General features: G+C 37.7%; 1 protein-coding gene across 2 annotated transcripts in view; it reads left to right on the top strand.

The window, feature by feature from the left end:
- Window positions 1–5,791: 5,791 nt before the first annotated feature.
- Window positions 5,792–18,607, top strand: part of FAM174A (family with sequence similarity 174 member A) — a 30,429-nt gene continuing 17,613 nt past the window's right edge. For both annotated transcript variants that reach the window (XM_054589341.1, XM_054589342.1), the window contains exon 1: window positions 5,792–6,396. In XM_054589341.1, the coding sequence (XP_054445316.1) occupies window positions 5,963–6,396 (434 nt within the window). In that variant the 5' untranslated portion in view covers window positions 5,792–5,962. The remainder of the gene's footprint in view (window positions 6,397–18,607) is intronic.

The following is an 18,607-nucleotide window of genomic DNA, read 5'->3' as shown; positions in this document are numbered from 1 at the left end:
TGAAAAGGAGTTATTCAGTAAATTTTCTTTTGCACATGTTGAATTTTGAACCATGTGAATTTAATATCTTTTAAAAAATAAGATAGGTTTTCATAATATGGAGGCAATTTTTCATTAAGGAGCATTTCTCTTTTGTATATCCTTCATCAAGTGCATCCTTCCAAATTAATGAGCCATTTAAAATATGATTGCTATCCAGATATTATATGCTCTTTTTAGAATTAAAACACAAGTATGATATAGCCAATAAATTCCATATTTTGTGTACATATGCCATAAGTGTGTCCCTAATATTTTGAAAGGCATTAAATTTCTTTTAAGAAAGTTAAAAGATAAAAATAGGTTTTTGTATATACATACTGATTTTTCATTTGTTTTGTTATTCTTCCCGTAAATTGAAATTTTCATCTTGTATCATTTTCATTCAGCCTGAAAAATATCCTTTTGTATTTCTTAAAGTATAGTCTGTTAAATGTTTCCTCAGATTTCATTTGCCTGAAATATCTTTATTTTGTCACATTAAAAAATAATTTTACTGGATATAGAATTCCAGATTGATAGCTTCTTTATTTCTTTTACCATCTTAAAAATAGTACTGCATGTACCGCATTGTTTTCTGGTCTCCATCTTTTCAGATGGAAAGTATGCCTTCATTTATATTATTGTTCTTCTGTATGTAATGCATCTTTTTTCTATGGTTTCTGTCAAGATTTTCTACTTTGAACTCTGATATTTACAATACTTGTGTGACTCTGATATGCCTAAATATGGTTTTCTTTGCATTTGTCTTGCTTCCTGCTGCCTGATCTTCTTCAAATTGTAGGTCAAAGTTTTCCAGCTATCATTTTTCAAAAATATTTCATTGCTACATTATAGTCTGATTTTTCTTTGGGGGCTCCAATCCATATATATTAAATTGCACAATATTGTCTTATAAGTTCATGGGGGTTCTGTTCATTTTTCTTTAATATTTTTTTATTTTTGTTCTTGAAACTGCATAATTTCTCTTAATGTTTCTCAAGCCACTCTAAAGTGGCAAGATTCAATCTCCTAATTCTCTTTTCCAAGAATCTTGTTAGAACTTGATTTTTAAGTTTTGTTAAAGTGCTTAAAGAGTGGGCCTTTCTCTGGCTATGGCCTTTATCATTCAGCTTGATTCACATGTTATGAAATGTTAAGGCAATCTACTCAGTATGTCTGGGCATGTTTGATACCTCTATTCGGGTCTCACCTCTGAGGATTAAAAAACTCTAAAAGGCCGTGCCTGTGGTTGTACTCTCCAGCTCTCAGGCAGGGACTTGGGGTGAACCCACACATGAACTTGAAGACCTCTGCATATCCTTATTTTAATGCCCTGCCACACAGGTTCCAACCACTTCAAAAGTCTGGAAATCTGATCTCTGCCTCTTTAGATAAGAGAGACTTCCTTATTCTGACTGAACTCTAGGTCACTGCACTACAGCTGGAAAATTTTCCAGAGGCAGAGATCTAGAGAAATGGGGGCTCACATTCTTTCCTCTCAGGAGCCATAACCCAAGTATAAGTTTGTTTTCTTTTACATATTTAATCCTAACCTTCAGTCATGTTCCTACTAGATTATGCAATGCCTATCCCAACAACACTGTTCTTTTATTCTTGCTCTTTATTTATCTCTTTGACATTCCAATTCTGCCTCCACATTCTAGCTTTTAGTATTCTTGCCCTCCTGGTTTTGCGATCTGTTCGTATCCTTAACTTCGTTTCCTTTTGGACTTCAGGGTATAGATGGTCCCCTTATATGGAAGTTTCCTGCCACTTGAAGCATAAGAGATTTCTTCTGTCAAATGTGACCATGACAGTTGAGTCAACCTACCTTGGACAAATAAGGGAAGACACCAGGGAATACTTACTGAGCCTTGTTTTCTATGAAAATGAAAGGAAAATGAAATTCTTATCAACGTAAATTTTATTTTATTTTCTGGCTAACATAAACATAATTTTTCTGGGGAAAGAATATATCCAACTAAATATTAAAATTCCCAGATTCCCAAGCTGGAAGTGGCCATGTGACATACCTGTCACCAATGAGATTCACATCAAGAGCACGAGGTTGGGGTTTTGGGTAACCATTTGTTTTCACTGTTTTTTGTTTGTTTGTTTGTTTGTTTAAAAAATGACACACCTGGCTCCTTATTTCCTTTTATGCCTGGTCCCCATTTACCTTCCACTCACCCACTCTGCACCAGGAAGTTCTGATCTTAGGCTTGATGTACGTGACCCAGATAAAATTATGTGATCCAAAAATAAAGAGAGATATATGGCATAAAACTGAACTAAACCTGTGGCTTGGAACCAAGCCTATACAGGTTCAATTTAAATCAGTCCATCCCAACCTGACTAAAGACATCTGAGAACTAAATGCGTATTTGCTGCATGACCCCGGGATCTTTTGAGGTATTGCTTATACATTTTTCTAGCAATAGTTGACTGAGACAATAAGCTAGACAAATCATGAAAACCCTTAATAAGAAGATAAAATGTAGCAGGGAATAGCTCACCTATGGTGCTAGACTGTCTGGATTCACTGCCCAACTCTATTGTTTTTACTCATGAGGGTGTTCATGGAGTTGATTACCCTGTGCCTCAGTCTTCTTAATTGTAAAGCAGTAATAATAATGTGGGGTTTTGGCAGGGATAAACAAAGATAATCATTTAACATTTGAGAACACTGAATCTGGTATAAAATGCTTAATTAATATTCAAAATTATCATTCAATACCACTGTGGAATTTAGATTTTACTCAGCAGGTCAGTGGTTTTAGCTGTATTTCCATGAAAGACTGGTGTATTTCCTGATAAATTAGAATAACAATGGTCTTTTTCCAGTGTGCAAATTAATGAAAATAAATTGATATAAACTTCACATCTTAAGAAATTTTCTTTCCTGTTTTTAAACCTTGAGAGATTGGCATAATGTTTTTGTAAGCCAACTGAAAACAAGTAAATGCACAAGTGTTATTATTATTATTAATAGAAAAAATCAGAAACAATATATTTAGTTTGAAAACTTGTCTTTTAAATAGACATATGTACCCAAAATTGTCATTTTATATTACACAAGCAAAATAAAATCTCCCAGGAAACTTGCTCAGAGTTCCTGTGATGGAATTGAAAATATGTTTCATGATGCTTTACAAATAATTTGGTATTCTGAGAAAATAACAATAATTTATGCCCTTGCCAGTGTGGCTCAGTTTGTTGGGGTGTTGTCCCATAAACTGAAAGGTTGTGGGTTCAATCCCCGGTCAGGACACATACCTAGGTTGTTGGTGCAGTCCCGGTTCCAACATCTATGGGAAGCAATGGACTGATGTTTATCTCTTACATCGAAGTTTCTCTGTCTCCCTCTCTTCCTTCCTCTTTCTCTTAAACCAGTGCAAAAATGTCCTGGGCGGAGGATAAAATAATTTGCAGTTGCTTTGCCTGTTGTTGAGGACTAAGAATCTTTGGGGAAGTGGTGGAATCTATTTGTTTGTTTGTTATTTTAAGATAAATTTGAGCTTGAAAGTTTACCCTGATTTGTAATGTATAGAGTTTAATTGAGGGCCCATAGGGCTGGAGGCTAAGCAGACTAGTGGGTAGCCCTAACAATATAAAAATGATTTCTTGTCAAAAGCAGGGAACAGAAAAAGAGTTAATTAATAAAAAAGACACTAGGGAAGTGAAAAAGATGACAACATCTGGATGCAGTTGGTGAGGGAAAGAAAAGAGAATGTTAAACTTTAGTGTAAATGAAAATTACCCTGAGAGCGTAAGAAAAATGCATACAGCCCTGGTTGTGGCTCAGTGCACTGAGTGCTGGCCTGAGAACCAAAGGGCCCTGGTTCAATTACCAATCAGGGCACAAACCTGTGTTGCGGACCGGGCCCCGAGTTGGGGGCGGGCGAGAGGCAACCACACACTGATGTTTCTCTCCCTTTCTTTCTCCCTCCCGTCCCCTCTCTCTAAAAATAAATAAGTAAAATTTTTACAAAACAATTTAAAAAAGTAAAATGCATACACAGTTCATGTTCCTACTCCCCAAAATTCTGAGTCAGACCTAGAAACCGTTTTTCTTAACTAATCCCATTTCTGATTCTGACTCGGGGCTGAGAGTCACACTTGGAGAAACTTAGAACATGGTACACTCTAATCATTTGAAACCATTAGTTTGAGTCTGCTATTTCAGAATTACTTAGCACTTTGCATGTTCCAGTTACTGGCAAGGGTTGCTGCAGATGCGAAGTCAACAGGAAAGGCTGATGTCAAGAATTTAAGCCTGAACACCCTAGAGAAGAATAATGCTAGTGATCAAGATACAGAACACTATAGTAAAATGTGATATTGTAAGGAATGAAACATGTTGCAATTTTTTTGATGTGTTGCATATTGGACTTTTTCTAAAGGGTGGAGGAGAATGGCATCAAATACCAACCCTATGCCACATGTGGCTCTGAATAAGCCTGTGAATAAGGAAGGTGAGAAATCCAAAGAGCCATCTTATTGATAAATGCTAGGCTGAAAGCTAAAATTAGAGTGTGTCAGCAATCATCTTCCTCACACTGGAACCCAGCATTAAGAAGCCTAGTGCTACAATTCTACCACTCAGGAGCAAATACATTAGTCTCTTACTCCTAAGCAGCTCAAGACACTATTCTGTCCATGCTACCTACAACAGTACTTAAAAAAAAAAAAAAAAAAAAACTATTTTAGATACCATACTTGTTATTTATAACACATACTTCAGCATTCAAAATGCATCCAATTGTTTATTTTGTTATCTCTATTTGAAACTAAGTGCAGCAAATGTCAGACGTTATTTGTTTCCTCTCCAATAGTCATAATTTAGCACGTTGGTAAGCAAATAGAAATTCTAAACAATTTGTTGAGTAAGTTTTTTAAAAAAAGTAACAAATACTAACTTTGGCTTCTGGTCAGGTTTTTGTTGCCGTTGTTGTTAGTATCAACTCAAGTCAAAATTCCATGTTAGTGATGTCAAAGTTAAACATGTAAGAGAGGCATTATTCAAGATTATCATAAGAACTCTGAGCTCAACTGCCCAGAAACAAAGAGCCAGAAGAGATTTTAAGAGTTGCGGTAGAGAGCATCGTAGGGCACTTGTGTTTACAAATTAACATATTAAAAGGAAAAGTTAATTTTTTTCTCTTAGCGCACAATAGAGGGTAGTTCTACAACTTGGAACAAGGAGCCTCCCACAGAAACTGGAAATAGGAGTGCTAGCTCCTTTGTTGACCGAATTTCAAAAGGATGGCTCTCTCATCCTTAAGAGTCCTGGGTTGTAAGACCCACAAAAAAGTTTTTAAAAGGTTTAAATCTCAAAAGAGCAGAGAATGAGTTTATGATTAGAAGTTTTATAAAGTAAATGCTCTCAGGAAAGGAAGGTCATATCCTATAAAACAGGACGAAACTTGTCTAAAATTCGTACCTGAGCTTAGAGGAATGTCAAGCCTGTCTTAATCATTGATTGGCTGGCTGGCTGCAGTTTTGCACCAAGGAACCCAAATTATGAGCTCGCTATCTCTCATGGTTTCCTTACGCAAAGAGTTGCTGAACATTTTACACTACTCTTTTTTTGCTTACCTTTTTTTTTACTTATGACCTATTCATAGACCTCGACCCCTCTCCTTCTGGCTGGGCACGTGCACTAAAGGTACCGCGCCCTGACGTCACTGCACGCGCCTGCCACTACATGTTAGCAACCGAAAGCGTCCGTAGTAGCAGTGGCTACAGAGATGTACGAACTTCCGGTTTCTCGGCCGCTGCCGCCCCTGCAACTGCTGTCGTCTCTGCCACCTGCCGCGGCCGGGTCTCTTCCCGGGATTTGTTCACTTCTCCCTCGTTCCCTATCGCGCCCATGGTCCCTCCTGCAGCCGGGACGGCGGGCCCGGCGGCTCCGGCGTGGTGAGAGGCTGGTCCGGGGACGATGAAGGCCCTGCACTGCGGCAGCTGTTCCAGCCGCCTGCTGGCCTCCGCCCTCTTGCTGTTGCTACTCCTACCAGGGCTACGAGGGCCTTTAGCGGTACTGCTGCAGGCGGCCGAGGCCGCTCCGGACTCCGGCCCTCGCGACCGTGGGCTGCGGACCCTGTCCCCGCTTCCGCCTGGCCCCACTGCCGTTCGCTCTCCGGGCCGCGCTCGGGCCGAAGCCGCGGCCCCGCGGAGCGCCGAGGGCGGCAATGGCAGCAGCCCCGGGGCGGTGCCTGCGGCAGATAACCTAGCAGGGAAGGCGGGGGCAGAAGGCCCGATGGGTAGCGCTGGGAGCACCAGCTCCGGCGAGAAGCCCATGACCCAGCGGGCCCTGACCGTATTGATGGTGGTGAGCGGCGTGGTGCTGGTGTACTTCGTCGTCAGGACTGTCAGGTGAGGCAAAGCCTCGATAAGCCTCCCTCGCAGGCCTGAGATGGGCTGCCTGGTGACCTAGCCAGGCAGAGATCTGACCTGGCGTTGCCCACTCTCCGCTCCCACTATCAGAGGTGCCTACCTGAGTGAGATGTGAAGATGACTGTCTTAAAGGCCTTTGTTATCTTTGGGAGGAGTTAAACCGTAAACCTTCGTTCATAAATTATAAATTAGTGCTCCGCGCCCCAATCGCTTTACCTTGTCTCAAAGGGCACACTTTCCTTGAAGAGGTAGTAATCTTGTATTCAACCCCAATATCTTGTAATGCTTCTCTTTCTACTCTATATACTCTTCGTCATTTTGCATATTAGAATGCGAACTTATTGAAGGGCAGGATTCCTATTTAGTAGCATTTGTAAATCCTAGAGTTCTTTGTATAATATCACCACTTAATTGAAAATTAATATTTGAGTGGATTAATAGTACGTATTGCAGAAGAATTTTATGGTTATAACATACTGTACTTTGTACAATATTTCCACTTAATAGGAAATCAATATTTGAGTGGACTGATATTACTGCAGAAGGACCTTACGGTTATTTTATAAAATATAAAAGAAAAAAATTTCTTAACTGTAGTTTCCTAGCATTGGCCTTTAATCTGCCACCTAAGTAATTAGATTGTACATTCCTGCATGCCACCAGTTTCGACCTGGAAAAGTGATGGTTTTGTATGTTTCAATCCGTGTCATAGTCTTTATTAATCAAACATTTAGCATTTATCTTTCATGGCACAAAGTATTTCAATGCTAAGTGTTATCAGTTGCATGGTAAGATGGAAAACTGATAACCTATGCAGCAAAGGAAGAAGGTGTCATAAATATCCAGTTTTAATATTAGAGCAAATGATTAATATCCTAACAAAACTAAGTATTGATATAGTGACTTTAAATTTACAAATATTTTAATTAGTATATGGATAAATTTGATATTTCACACATAAAACCTTTCTAAAATGAATTCACCTATAAATTATTTTGTCATTCAAAAATTTATGACAAACTTTTTTTTTTTAATTTTAGAGAAGGAGGAAGAGAAACATCAGTTTGTTGTTCCACTTATTTATATATTCATTGTTTTATTTTTGCATGTGCACTGACCAGGAATCAAAGTCACAATCTTACATATCGGGACAACACTTTAACCAACTGAGCTACCCCACCAGGGACAAAATGAACAGTTTTTAAAGCCTTACTGTAGGATTCTAGATTGTGTAGTTACTTGAATTTCAGATTTGGAACAGGTATCACTTAAATGACGCCTTTACCTTTACATATGAGGAAGCTGACCCAGAAATACAGTTCATTGTTTGCTTTGTTTGAATTTTTTCAGTTCACAAGATGTCTGTGTGCTGACCAATGATAGCCTTCTGATTAATTAAACCAGATCATTATGTTATAAGGACTGGGTTAAGAATAAAAGTAGAGCCCTTGGCTGGTGCGGCTCAGTGGATTGAGTGCTAGCATGCGAACCGAACAGTCGCCTGTTTGATTCCCAGTGCAGGGCACATGCTTGGGTTGCAGGCCAGGTCCCCGGTAGGGGGCGTATGAGATGCAACCACACATCGATGTTTCTTTTCCTCTCTTTCTCCCTTCCACTCTCTAAAAATAAATAAATAAAATCTTAAAAGAAAAAAAAAGAATAAAAGTAGATAATCACCACTTATTTTTCTACTACCCTAATGCTTTATCGAGTAGAAAAGGAATTATATACTCCAATTAGTGATACTTGTTATTGCTATCAGTAACCTCCATTGATGCACTCCTTTGTTACTGATATAGATTTGTTTTATGGCATCAATCATGACATTAAAATATTCCAACCATGTAATAAGATTGATTTAGAGAAATCTATAATAAAGCCTCCTTAAGTGGGTTATTTGGGGACCATCTCTGAAGAGCTGACATAAAAAGCCAAGATATTGTTAGGAGGAGCCAGCCAGTAGAAGAGCTAAAGGAGTTTCCCCCTTTATAAAATAGAGTGGATGGGAGGTTTGTAGAAATGCACCGGTTTATTGTTTCCCAAACTCTTTGATTTTTTTTTTCTGTAACTACTTAACCTCTATTATTTCATACATTTCCTTAAATATATTTAAACTGAAGTTTCCTTTAAAAATCTGTTTTTTATTTTATGAATGGAAAACCAACATCCCTTGGCTTAAGTAGAGTGCTGTGTAAGCCACTGGTTCTAGACATGTAGTACACGGAAGCCTGAGGGGTGGGGGTGGAAGAGGGTTCTGTGAGACCTCTTCAGGGAATCTGCAAGATCAAAGCTATTTTCAAAATAGTACATTCTCTTACAAGTTTATAGGGTGTAAGAAGTTCACTGGTAGAGTTTCAAATTCCGCATTGCAACAAACTTTTAAGAAACTATCTCTTGTTCAGTTTTGCTGTAGTAGCAAAAAAAGAATAAACACTAGCATATAAAAAGGCCATTAAAATTCTTCCTTTTCCAAGTTCATATCATTGTGAACCTGGATTTCTTCATATACTTCAACCAAACAACACATTGTAAATGATGGAAGGCATAAGCAAATATAAAAATTTTGCTGTTTTCTATTTTTTATCATTTTCCATTTTCTATCTAGTGCTACCTGTTTAACATTAAAGGGGTTTGAAAAAAACCTAAATCAGTACTATTTTTTTACCTTTTTTAGGTTTCTTCTTGATAATATATTTTTCATAAGAAAATACATTATCATGCAATGGGTTTTTTAAATTAAATAATTCTTCAATAGTTTTCTTATGTTTAATTAACATTAAACATATCAAAGATCTCTCTCTCCCCCCCCCTCCCTCCATCCCTCCCTCCTTCTCTCTCTCCCTCTCTCTCTATATATTTTCTTCGGCGTCCTGAATAATTTTTAATAGTATTAAGGAAACCCAAAACCAAGTGTTTGAGACGGACTGGTATAAACGATATTATTTGAGCTACATACTGTTGCTCATGAAAGCCAGCGAATCCAGACCCACTTTCTATTAAGGGGAAGTTAGGAAATATTTATGAGGTGTTAAAATCATATTACCACCAAACTAAGACTTTATTCTTTTTAAAAAAAAAATTATTTATGTTTTTAGAGAGAGGGGAAGGGAGAGAGAAAGAGAAACATCAATGTGTGATTGCCTCTTGTACATCCCCAGCTGGGGACCTGGCCTGCAACCCAGGCATGTGCCCTGAGTGGGAATCGAACCAGCGACCCTTTGGTTTGCAGGTCAGCACTCAGTCCACTGAGCCACACCAACCAGGGCTTTATTCTTGATGTAAGGAAAGATTAGAAGAAAATTGAAGCAAAAATTATTTTTTTCACTCTGTTATTTAATGCCATCTGTGTACAGTTGACACTTGAACAACATTGGGGGTTAGGGATTCTGATCCCTGTGCAGTGGAAAATCTGTACATGACTTTTTACACCCCTAAAACGGGACTATTAATAGCCTATTGTTGGAAGTCTTACCGATAACATAGTTAATTAACAAATATTTTGTATGTTATATTTATTATACACTGTATTCTTACAATAAAGTGAGCTACAAAAAAAGTGTTTAGGAAATTATAATGAAGTGAAAATGCATTTACAGTATGTTTTTAAAAAAATCCACATGTAAGTATACCATAAATAACACAGTTCAAACTGTGTTATTTATGGGTTAACAGTAATTCCTATTAAGATACAGAATAGGTTGCATATTTTGTTTGTAAATTATGGATCTGATGTTAAATTTGGGGGATATATACTTATGTGGTGGGCAAAAATAGGTTTGCAGCTGTTGTGTGGTTTTGCATACTCACAACTGGAAGCTTGCTTTTGCCCACCCCTTTATATATAAATGTTATTGCCATTGATTGTCTTTTTTTAAATTATATTTTATGTATTATGTTATTACAGTCATCCTAATTTTCGCCCTTTGCCCCCTCTACCCAGCACCCCATACTCCCTTAAGCAATACCCCCACCATTGTTCATGTATATGGGTCATGCATATGTTCTTTGGCAACTCCATTTCCTATACTGTGCTTTACACAATGTAGTTGAGCCTTGGTTGCTGTTAGCAGATCGATGGGAGGGATTTACTCAGGCCAATCAGCTGCAAGGACTGGCTATGACCCTTTATCCCCAACCCCTGCCTTCTGTGAAAGATCAGCTGTGCAGGGGCAGGGTGGTGGTGCTCCTGCATGGTCTGTAGCTGTCCACTGGGTGCACTTGTCCCGGGGTTTCCTGGATGGTACAGGCCAAGGTCAGCCCCCACCTGTGTTTTGCCAAGGGCTACCCTGCCTGCTCTATAAAGCAATTTGAGATGGTTGCTACTTGTGCTGGGCTTGGAGATTCCCAGGCAAAGCCAAGCTGTGACTCTAGGCTGGCTGCTGCTAGTGCTAGGCCTGGGGCTCACTGAGGCTGGCTGTTGTTTGTTTGAGAGGATTTAAGAAGTTGTGAAGCGTGAGCCCAGCCCAGCCATTCACATAGAAAAGCAGCTTCGGTGAGCCTGTAAATTGGGTGGGGCAGAGCCTCTGGGGATCTCCAAGGCAGGTCAAACAGTGTTAGTCAGGTTGATGGAGTTTCAGATATGACACCAGCCTCTGCTGGCTCTGTGAAGGGAGGGTTTTTAAAAGGGACAATAGCCTCTGCTGGCCTTGATGCCAGACATTTCCGTTTCTCCCTGTATACTGCTGGTGCCTTTCAAGCTGCTGACCCAAAGCTCAGAGGGAGTGAGTCTGAGAAGGTTCAGTGTGTGGGTTCTTTAAGAGGAACTTTTTGGGGCTCTAGCCATTTCTTCCACTGACTCAATCCCTGATGGTTTTTGCAGCCAGAAGTTCTGGGGACTTATCTTCCTGGCACTGGAACCCTCGGCTGGGGGGCCTGGTGTGGGTCTGGGACTCCTTGCTCCCAAGATATCCCTCCCCAAAATTTATCCACCATGCATGGGTGAGGGGCCAGCCTGTTCTGTGTCTGTGCCCCTCTTACCAGTCTGGATGGATGTGGTTCCTTTAATTCCATAGTTGTCAGGCTTCCATTCAACTAGATTTCTGATGGTTCTGAGTGATGGCTCTTCTATATTTTAGTTGTAATTTTGATGTGTTATGTGAAGAGGTGAGCCATGCCTGCCTACACCGCCATCTTGACCGGAGTGCCATTGATTTTCTATCTTCATTTCTGTAAAGCTTGGATGGCTACAGTCTTTTCAGTCTGATTCTGTTGGATGACTCGCTAACATGTTGTGTGTTAACTGTCAAATTCTGAACTATGCCGAAGAAACACTGAACTCTTTAACCTGCATCTGTTGCATTCATTCAGTGTAAGTCCTAAATTTAGTGGCTATATGATGTCCAAAGCAATCAGTCAAGATACTAACAAGGTCTGGAGTTCAGAGCTTGTATATCTTTTGCTTGCATATTATGGGATGAAAACCATTCATTTTAATGAATGCACATTTTTGACCCCCACTTCCACAGTATGTGTGATAGCACACCAGCATTACTGACATTTGCCAAGAGGGAAGAATAGGCCGAAATCGTAATTTCTTTAACTGATAGGAAGTAAACTGAGAATACTTTACTTGTAAAATACTTGATGTCCATTAAACTTCCAAATGGTTTTGTTTTCATCTAATTCAGTTATAATGAATATGTGACTAGAAGTAACATCCACTTTGAATCTGGAAATATTCCAAAGAACAATTAGAAATTGGAAAATTTATACAAGTAACAGTAGGAACAGAGTAGGCTTCCTAAAATTAATATATAACCTTTATGAGAAACTCATTGTCTGTCTGATTCCCTGCCAAATCCCCATTCCTGAACATTATGTACACCACATTGTAGAGTCTACATAAGTAGTTACCTAATGAATGAGTGTTCTTAATTAATCCTTTATTTTGCTATACAGTTAGATAGTGAAGATTTGGAAATTTAAGGATAATTACTACTTATTGATAGAACAAAGAAGTATGAAGATCTCATTTAATACACTTCCTTTCTCTCTGTAGGACATTTTTGTCACAGCAAAGTCTATAAAGCAAGAAGAGATTACTCTGTAGGGCCATTATTATTTTAAATCAAAATCATAGGATTAAGGTCGGTCAATGCTGAGTTACCACATGGAGGACAACTGTCCTGGAGGATAGTCCCAGCATGCAGCATAATTTCCATAATGGAAAAATAAACTTTTATTGCATTAAACCATTGAGATTGAGATTGTTACCTCAGCATAACCTATATCGCCCTGATTAAAATACTGAGCATCTCATATTGGTTCCTGTACCTTTAAAATTACCTGTGTACTTCAGGCATTTTGCCATTTCAGCATAAGCCCTTCACAGTTCTCACAGTTGGGCAAGAGAGCCTAAAGAATGCAGAGGGGCTTTTGACTGGTTCAGCCTAGAAATGAGTCTGATTGTATAAAACGCTGGGAAGTGTGTGTGTGTGTGTGTGTGTGTGTGTGTGTGTGTGTGTGTGTGTTCCAGGTCTGGTAATGGTTGCCACGTGAAGTGACAATACCGAAGTCCATATAACGAGAAAGTGTCTAAGCTCTTCCAGAACCCAGAGTTTGAATTCTACTTTTGGCATTCCTTCTGTATTGCTCAGTGAGTTCCTGAAATGATTGATTGATTATATTTTTGCTCTTTTTTGGGGATATCTTTGCATTATATAGAATAGTGAAATTTTTATTGATACTGAAAATAATAAGCAATTAAATAATGCTTCAACAGTTTGGTCTGCGTTAGTTCCCCATGCTTTCTTATGAAGTATAAGCATTATAATGGATGCACTGTGATATCCATTGCAAAACTACCCCAACTCTTGAAAAAGTAATGCTGCTATATTATATAAAATTAACAAAATTTACTCTCTAATTGCCTGTTTTGTTTTCTTCTTACTTTTGACTAGCTTACTTAATTCACTGTGTATATCTTTTTCAACTTCATAGCTTCTGGCTTCTACTTTCTACTTTCTTATAATTTAGGTCTTGTGACCCATCCTTCCTTTTGCTATGCCTTGTAGTATCTCCATGAATCCTTTAATGTCCATTACCCCTTCAAAATGTCTTATCTTCCTGTTTGCATATATGTGCATGTGATTTCTCCCACATGGACTTCCTAAAGCAAATGATCTGATTGGATTATCTTTGTAGTCTAGGCTACATCATAGGTCACAAACCAATACAGAGATTTATAGACCTGATTTAGAAAAGGTGCCCATTTCAAGATCATTTTGTTTGTAGCTGAAAGTAAGGAATTTTGTATGATAGAAGACAATTAGCCATCCTTACCCATTCAGAAGAGCTTATAGGCAGAGCTTATAGGACTAGGGACATTGGACATGGCAGGTCCCATGAAAGCTCACCTTGTACCTTTTTCTAGTGCTAGAGATTTCCATCTTTTTTAGGGGTGGGGCCCCGATATGTAAATTAGCCAAAAGCAACGCTATCCTGATTGACAACACTTCCAGTGAAGCATAGGTCTCTTTGAAGAGGCCAGTATAAAAACAGTTGTTTAATGAATTTGGATTGCTGAAACTCTGAGGAGAGAAAAAGATGAAAAGGATATGATAATATAGATGGAGGTGGGACCCCCAAGCTAAGCTGAAAAACAAGTAGAATAAAACTATGAGAAGTTAGTGGTTTGTGTGTATGTATGTGTGCGGCACTTTGATTTTTGATGCACAACTGCTGAGAGAGAGTAAAAAACATGTTAGTTTATTCAGGTGGACAGATTGCTAATAGAACCAGCCTGAAAGATTCTTGAAAAGAAGAGAATCAGAAGGAAAATGCTTACTTGGGTGAGAGAAGATTCACAGCCTAGCTTGGAGAAGCTAAGATACTCAGTGCCCTTACCAGTTAGGTTTTCACCTACAACTAATAGAACTCTAATTAAAAGTGACTTTACTGACAAAACATAGTTTGTTGTTTTTGTTGTTATTTACTTATCACGAATATGAGCAGACTCAGGCTTGGTTCAGTGACTGTGAGATTAACAAGAATCCTGGCTTTTCCTATCCTTGTCTTCCCATAGGATGGCTTCGGTTTTTAGCATTATATTCTTACATAATTAGTGTCTCAACCAGGAGAGGGGGAAGGGACCCTGAACACAAGCTTTCTTTTCCTAAATTCTATTCTTTTTTTTTTTTTTAATCAGTGAGAAAACTCTTTTCCAGAAACCTCACTACTGGAGGCATCCCCTTCAATGCCATCTGTCGAAACCGAAACCGCTTTATCTACTCAACCCTAGACAATGACCTGCAAAAGGAAAATTACATTTTCAGGATTAGTTTACACCAATTATTATGATAATTATGTATCTCTTAGGGCTGGGCTCAATTGCTGTCTAAACAAAATCATGGTCCTGTTAAGGGAGAAGGTTTCCTTTTGGATAAACAAGGTGTACTTATGAATGCAAGTAGCTACCAAGTTATTACTTTTTACCGCTAAAGGATTAGCCAAAAAATACAGTTCACTGGAACAATATACCCAATTTGGCATAATGTAAGATCATTGTAGTAGGGATCAGGAGACTCTCTTGGTAGCCACTTTCGTGACCTTGATTAAAATTAGTTTGATTCAGTAGGAATAGAATATGGCTTAATGTTTAAGACACAGGCTTCGGAGTCAAATTGCTTGTATTTGAATCCTAGCTCTATAATAATTTTTTCCCAAGCTCTGCCTTTCTATGTTTAAAATGAGGGTACTTACAGAATTGTTATGAGGATTATATCAGATAATGCTTCTAAGCTCCTTAGCTCAATATTTGACATATGTACACACTCAGTATCTATTTTTAGTGATTCTTTTTTGTATCTAGAATGGAATTGTAATATATTTAGGGGGTTACTATAATATCTTTTCTAATACCTCCCCCATACCCCATTATGTATAGTATCTGACCTCTGAATCTATAATCAGGGTGAACGTAGATTTATCAAGTTTGGGAAGGGAATAAAGAAGATTATAAGAGAAATTTGCTGGAGGGGTTGTTCAAAGAGTCAGTCAAAGACCAGCTGGGATGAGTTTTGGGGGGCGGTGGGGGGATGCTAGGTTGTAAATAGGACTTTAAAGCTACTTAAGAAATAAACCCATGCTGAACTCTTAAAATTAGACATCAGAAGAATTATCAAGCCTCACATTCCAACGTCTGGGGCCTAAAAGAGAACACTAGGAAATCCATGTACAGAGAGATCACAAGGGCACTATGTGCTACGTGTGCACTTTCATATAGGATATTTCATAGTTAAGCTCTATTACAGTTACTTAGGATTTACTTCACCTGTAGGTATCCACCAGCATGAAACTAATGGTTTAGTAGCATACCATCAAATGAGAGACAAATCTAAGCATAAGAACTGATAGTATGTACTGAATTACAAGTAGATGAGTGAGAAAAGGCTATCAGAGAAAGCAAGATTGAAATATTTTAAACATAGACGAACATGCATTTGATCTTTTTTAACCTTTGGATGTTAGCAGTAAATGTTTTACTGAAGATGACCAGTGGCAGGATACTTTGTTGAAGGAATCTTTATTTAGTGCTGCACTTGGTCCATGTTGTAATCGTGACAGAGCTTGGTGAATGATAGGGCAATAGAGAGGATCCTAGAACAATTAGGAAAAGAAACCAGAGGAATTTAAAATCACAGTAGTTTGAAAACTTTACTATGGGATCAATAGTTCATGAGAGCACCACTGTTTTACATCAAAGTAGAATAATCATAATGATCCTGAGAGATAAAAATAAAAACCCATCAAATTAACTCACTTTGTCCTGTACAGTAAGGCAGGTATATTGTTAACGTTGGATATGGCTTCCATGTAGAATGCTGAGAATGTTAGAGAGAGAACAGCAAAAACTCAGTTTGGCTTTTGACAGGATAAAATTATTTAGAGAGTAGATGAAAGATAACTACATATTACACTCTAGTAAATTTTCTCTGTGGAGAAAAATGAAACTCCACAGAACAGGGTACAAGTTGAATATTGGGGGTTCTAATTTGGGTAGTATCTGAGGATTACCTGGTCTCTACCTAAAACATCCTAAATGAGAATCCTAGGAACCTGGAATGAGTACATCTTTCATGTTTAATCATCCTAGTACAAAAGACCATTATCCATATTATGATTTAAAAATTGACTAGCTCCCCTAAATTTTGCTATGGTATGTTCCTGGAGATCAATGTTCTTTCAGGCTTCTCTTATCCAAAAAGTGATGATTTGCATAAAATTATAAATAGCTTTGTTTTTCAGAGAAAATGCAAGATATACTATGAATCCATATATGGCAGTTAAATAATTTGTTTAACATATGTATTAGGTATTTGCTTTATGCCAATGCCTGTGTGTTGTAGGTACAGTAGTGAACAAAAACAGACCTGTTTTCTGCTTCCATGAAACGAATGGTCTAGTAGGAAAGACAAATAATTACGCAAATAAGTGTACAAGACATATTTGGTAAGTGCTTTAGAGATGTACATGGTGCTACGGAAGCCAATAATAGGTGTTTGTGACGGAGCTAGGCTGATCAGGAAAGGCTTCCTTAAGGAAGTGATACTTGAGCTGGAGCTGAAAGATGAATAGGCACTAGCATAATATTGTGGTGAGTGGGGAAGAGCGTGAGCCCAATGAGAGAAAGCATGACCATTCTAAGTGAGTGAGAGAAGGCACTGGCTGGAGTGATGAAAGTGAAGTAGAATATGAAGAGCTAGGTGAGGTGGGAAACCACTTGAGGTTTTAGATAATGGAGGAGACATTAGTGGGTGACCAGGGAGCTGATAGAGGAAGATGGTTTGAAGCTATTTTACTAGTCAAGGCAATTGATAGCAGTGGTGAGTACCGGAAGTGAACTTCAACAAATCTCGGGAAGGACAGTCAATAGCACTCCATGCTTGCAACTTAATTTAACTTAACTGACCTTGTGAAGACCCTATCTTCAAATAAAGTCACATGCTAAAATTTTATGAAGCTTACTTTAGTCATGTAGTTTTATTTTTCCACTGTAGCTTTGACATGTTATTTTAACAGAAATAATTCTTACCAACCTGAGTATAATGAAACACTGAGGAATCTGCATCTCTATATAGGATAGCTATTTGAATGATAACTTGACTATCTAGAAGAGATCTGATCATTTACCTGTATATGCCATGTTATGAGTGAATGTAATTCAATATAAGGTTAGGATTTCAGCATGTGAATTTTGGGGAACACTATTCAATCCACAATATACTCTTATCTCTTATTAGTGTCTACTTATTGAAAAACTTGAAATGATATCTGATAGATTGAGTTTAGGGGATAAGAAATGAAGATAAAGAAATAATTTTTACTTCATGTTATATATCTGTTGGATTTCTTGATGAAAGTCATAGACAACTAAAATTGTAGCTCACTGATTTTTATTTTGTTATGTCACAATGACAAAAACAGTTTCAAAATTATCATTGGTTACTAATTCACGTCTTTACAAAAAACAATCAAGAAAAAATATTTCATTTCAGTAGTTGTATCTTTATTAATTAAGATCTATTCTGCTCTATCATTATGCCTAATCACATAGGGAGAGTATATGTGTATAAAATATACAATAAAATATTCCTCAGTCTAGTTTTGAAAATGCTATAGAAGAAATTAAAGAATAATATTATTTATATAGAAGAAATTAAAGAATAATATTATTTATATTATTTCATAGTTAATAATACCTTACAGGCATCCAGTTAAAAAGAAAAAAAAAGAATAAGGTCTGATGAGTACAGCAAGTTACTTTGGTTCATTTTCTTACTTTCATAGAGTAGTAAAATGACATGGAGTTTTATTCTGTTGTGTTTATTTTGTGTGGCATTATACATTTTTACATAAAATTTTATCAGGCTTACTTTAGTAGTTTAGTTTTATTTTTCTACTGTAGTTTTCTCCTATTATTTAAACAGAAACAGCTCTTACCAACCGGAGTGTAACAATGCGAAATCCACATCTATATAGGATAGCTATGTGAATAATATGTTGAATAACTAGAAGACATCTGATCAAAATCATTTACCTGTGCATGTCACATGATGAATGAATATAATTGAATATCATAAACCATGGAGATATTTTCTTTTGCCATTTTAGGCCTCCATATTTCCCTCTCTTTGTATTTATAAATGAAGTTCCTATTTTTTTTGTTAACCAAGAGCCAACAAAATTTGTT

Source organism: Pteronotus mesoamericanus, unplaced genomic scaffold (genome assembly GCF_021234165.1).
Source record: "Pteronotus mesoamericanus isolate MK-2021 breed Mesoamerican mustached bat unplaced genomic scaffold, CSHL_Meso_final scaffold_167, whole genome shotgun sequence".
In the NCBI taxonomy this organism is placed as follows: domain Eukaryota; kingdom Metazoa; phylum Chordata; class Mammalia; order Chiroptera; family Mormoopidae; genus Pteronotus; species Pteronotus mesoamericanus.
Note: the sequence above shows the minus strand (reverse complement) of the source record. Positions and strands in the feature narration are given on the sequence as shown.